Raw genomic sequence first — 4,243 nt, 5'->3', positions numbered from 1 at the left:
TCAATTCTGACACAGGCATATGTCTCACATGATTCCATATTCATTTAATTACTTTTTTTGTCTTTACTTTACCACACAGCTATGACGCGACACCGATCAAGTCTATAATCAACCCAGTGAAGCAAATACCGCATAGTAACACGTGACGTCAGACTAGTCAAGAAAAACGATTGGCTAGAATTTCAGAGCTTATTTATTAGGCGTTAGTGCTGAAACATTTCACATTACGTTACCAGTTCACACGCGACAGCCGAGGTGTCTGGAACACTTATTTTAAGCGTTTTTCTGAAAGGAATTATTTCTCAGGCAAAAGAAATAATGCGGCATGTAGTGCTTTTGCTCCTTGGAGCTCATCTTGCCTATGCTGGTGAGTAGATTAGTTTCATTTACCAGCTATAGTTTACCATTTGTTGTATGTTTGTTTTTTAAGAGTTATTCTGTTACGCTGAAACATACCTACATGAGCAGCCCGCTTAAATTCAAAGATTCGTGTTACTAACACTTTTTCAGAGACGATGTTTTATATATTTTAATGTTTTAATATCCTAAAGAACATACTTTAAACGTAACGTTATCCTATTCATGTTTATCTACGACGTTATATTTTGATTACATTATTCTTTGCTCACAAAACTGACTTAACTATACTACTACTCATAATAATAACAATAATAATATCTTAATAATAAACAATATTCAATAATAATAATACTAATAATTATGCTGAGAAACGGGAGAATAGGAACCGCAGTGTATTCCAAAACATGCGCGTGTAATACTTTTTACTTTTAGTCATTTAGCAGACGCTTTTATCCAAAGCGACTTACAAATAAGAAAAAGTAATTAAAACTAAAAGCTATTAATACAAATCAAAGTACATTAGTTCATCAGTAATCCTAAAAAAATAACACTGAGGCAAACACACATGCTAAAATAACAACAACTTACTGACACATAGTACTAAGTGCTACACTTTAGTCTACTATTAATTAGGAATAAACCTTATAGCTTTCTGATTGTTTTACCATGTATTGGGAAAAAGGCCCATTGCAGCAGAATAAAAATCTAAATGGAAATGGAAGACCCAAAGAACAACTGGAAAGAAAAAAAACAGTTTAGCGGGAATTTTAACTGCAGTGTTTTGGCCACTAGATGGCAATACAATGCTACTAAACATTTACATTGACAGACGCTTTTATCCAAACTGACTTACAATTAATACAACAAGCGATTTACCATAACCAGTCTTGTGAAGGTTACTTTATAAATGTAATAGGTTACAGATTACAAGTAACCCTATCTAAAATGCAATAAGTAGTGTAACTATTTAAATTACTTATTAATGTAACTAATTACATTTGATTACTTTTCTAAATTTATAATGTTTTCAAATATTAATTATTTTCAAACATGTAAACCAGGCAGGGTTAACCTTACAGTATATTCAACACTGATTACCGTCAGACTTTCCCTAAATAAGGACAATCCTTCATCTCTTGAATTAAGATCATAATAATTGAATTTTAAAGCACAGCCACCACAAAATCAGACTTACTTTGAGATCATTTAAATACGGATTTAAAATCATAACAAGGAATAATTTAATAGCTTTGATAATGTTTTTGAAATCAAGTCTTTGCATACTGTAGCTACGAGAGGAAACACTGGCATCTAACAATGCCTTGGAAAAAAAACCAGTTAATCTTAAAAAATAAAGCATATACATAAACCCACAAAGGAAATAAAACAGTTATCGAATAAGCATGTGTCCTAAACTCATATTTTAGAGCAGTCACTGCAATTTATGAAAGTCAATTAAATCTGTATATGGGTGTGTAAAAAAGAAAAGAAAAAGAAACTTATTGCATTTCATTCCTTTCACATGATTGAATCCGTTGCACTAATGAATAATAATAATAATAATAATACATTCCTGTTAAATAGATGAATCAAATACAAATCATTATTGAATCATTTTACTGTTGGACAGATTGTAAGTAATATATTCAATAATAGATTTGTTCTTCTTACATTTGTCTTTGTCTGAAGTGATCTGTTATCTGTAAATAGCCCATATCCAGAGTTTACTGTGTCTAGATATAAGACTTTTTATCTGTTTTCTTGTGTTATATATTTGTTAAGCGACCGGAATCAAAATGACTTCTGTGTTTTAGCACACTTGACCAATAAGACTGATTATGAGTAAATATTGTTTTAATTAAAAATAGTACAATAGTACAATGACTGACAAGGTCTCAAATGTAAATTTCGGCAAGTAAGGAAGATGTGGAATATGATCATATTTACACGGACAGTAAACAACTAAAGCTACAGTCCTTTTGTTGGCTTTATCAGGGTGTAATTTTTCTTTTTTCTTTTTTCTTGTTAGTCAATTTAAATATCGCAATATAGGTAACTGTTTTCACCTGTTATTGCATGGATTATTTTAATGTAGCCTAATTGTGAATTTCAGTGTTGATGTAACTCTTAAAGTGTGTATTTTGAACAGGCTTTATGTGGAGATTATGTTTGTGTCTCTGTCCGCAGGAACACACTCTCTGAGATACTTCTACACTGGTGTGTCTGGAGACATTGACTTCCCAGAGTTCACTTCAGTTGGTATGGTAGATGATGAGCAGTTTGATTACTTTGACAGCAACACAATGAAAGCTGTGCCAAAGACAGAGTGGATCAGACAGAATGAGGGAGCAGATTACTGGGACACACAGACTCAGAATTGTATTGGCAGCCATCCAACCTTCAAAGTCAGCATCCAGATCCTAAAGGAACGCTTCAACCAGTCAGCAGGTAAGCTGGTAACAAACCCACCTACCACACCGACAAAGCCATTAGTTACCTGCCAGTGAAATATCTCTTCCCACAGTGGCATGAACCTCCAGTGGGTAGTGGGGGGGGTTTGTCCTAGTTTTGACTATTTTTCATACTAATGATATATTACAGCTACCATTTACATACCGTTTACAATAGCTTTTATTGTTATTTTACTTTATCAGTATTAAAGATGTGCTTGCTAAATAAACACTAACATCCACTAAGGACAGAAATGTTCACTTTTGTCTTTTTTATTGTGTAGTGATATTTGTAATATTTCACATTGGGACACTTTTACAATTTAGTCATATATTTATGACTCAAGCGTTGTATGTTTCAGTTTTGGCAAAAAGGTGTTAAAACAGCAGAACACACACAGATACCCACACACACGTATTGTCACACACATCCTAGACATGCTACGCAACACACTGTTTCAGCGCAGTTTCTACCGAGAGGGACGTTCTTCCTAATGTGTGTCTTTAACATCCAGCCAGAAACTTCACTGATTACAAACCTGAAATACACAGAAACAGCTCATGCTTCAGTTTGATTGGACGAGATGAAAATCACATGACATCTGCTGCAGTGACTCCGACGACGATTCATTCAGCGAGTGATTCAGTCAAACGGATGATTCAGAGAGTCATTGATTCGTGAGTCAGTTCACACTGATTACAGTATGTTTGCTGTCCTGTTCATCCAGCGAGGACGTCACAATAGAAATCATGTCTGTTTAATGTCTCTGTGTTATTTCACAGCAAACAGTCTTTCTCTCATCATAATAAATTCAGATGATAAACTCACATCTCAGTTAAAAATAAGTTCTGTTGCTGTAGATTCAGCAGTTTAGAAACACTGTCAGTATTTCAGTTCAGTGTCTGTCAGCATCAGTGGAAGACGAGCCGACTGAACCAAACGTCATCAATCATTCGGTTAATGTTTCTTTCTTTGTTAGAAATGAACTGGTTCTGCTTCAGAAACAGAGAAAAAGTTCAATGTGTGAGCAGAGCTGGTTTAGATGAGATGAAAATATTAGAAAAAAAAAAGTATTATTTTCGATGGGAAAAAAATGTATCATAATTATTGCATAAATATTCATTAGTACCATGTAATTCTCTCAAAATACAAAGTGAAAAAGACAAAATATTATTGAACAAAAATATATTACATTGACGAAATACAAAAGAAAAAAGACAAAATATTATCAAATAGAAATATATTACATTGATTTTACAGAAAATAAAATAAAGTTACATTTTAGGTGTTCAAACTTCAAGCTTTTAAAAGTGATTCAAATTTAAATCTGCTTCAAACTTCAAGCTTAAACTGCTTTCTCAAGCAACATAAAGTTTGTCGTTATATCTAATATCTTTTTAATCTAGTGCTTCTTTTGTTAGAAATGAACTGG

At 33.1% G+C, this 4,243-nt stretch overlaps 1 protein-coding gene across 1 annotated transcript; it reads left to right on the top strand.

The window, feature by feature from the left end:
- The first annotated feature begins 215 nt into the window (after positions 1 to 215).
- On the top strand, positions 216 to 2,882 carry LOC107754094 (DLA class I histocompatibility antigen, A9/A9 alpha chain-like). Its single transcript, XM_016570416.1, has 2 exons — positions 216 to 367; positions 2,548 to 2,882. Exons 1-2 carry the CDS (start codon positions 319 to 321, stop codon positions 2,865 to 2,867), a joined length of 369 nt encoding a protein of 122 aa, XP_016425902.1. The 5' UTR covers positions 216 to 318; the 3' UTR covers positions 2,868 to 2,882.
- The last annotated feature ends 1,361 nt before the right edge of the window (positions 2,883 to 4,243 follow it).

Source organism: Sinocyclocheilus rhinocerous, unplaced genomic scaffold (genome assembly GCF_001515625.1).
Source record: "Sinocyclocheilus rhinocerous isolate Xijiao unplaced genomic scaffold, SAMN03320098_v1.1 scaffold612, whole genome shotgun sequence".
Taxonomy (NCBI): Eukaryota; Metazoa; Chordata; class Actinopteri; order Cypriniformes; family Cyprinidae; genus Sinocyclocheilus; species Sinocyclocheilus rhinocerous.
The sequence above is the reverse complement of the archived record's forward strand: the minus strand, read 5'-3'. Positions and strand labels throughout refer to the sequence as shown.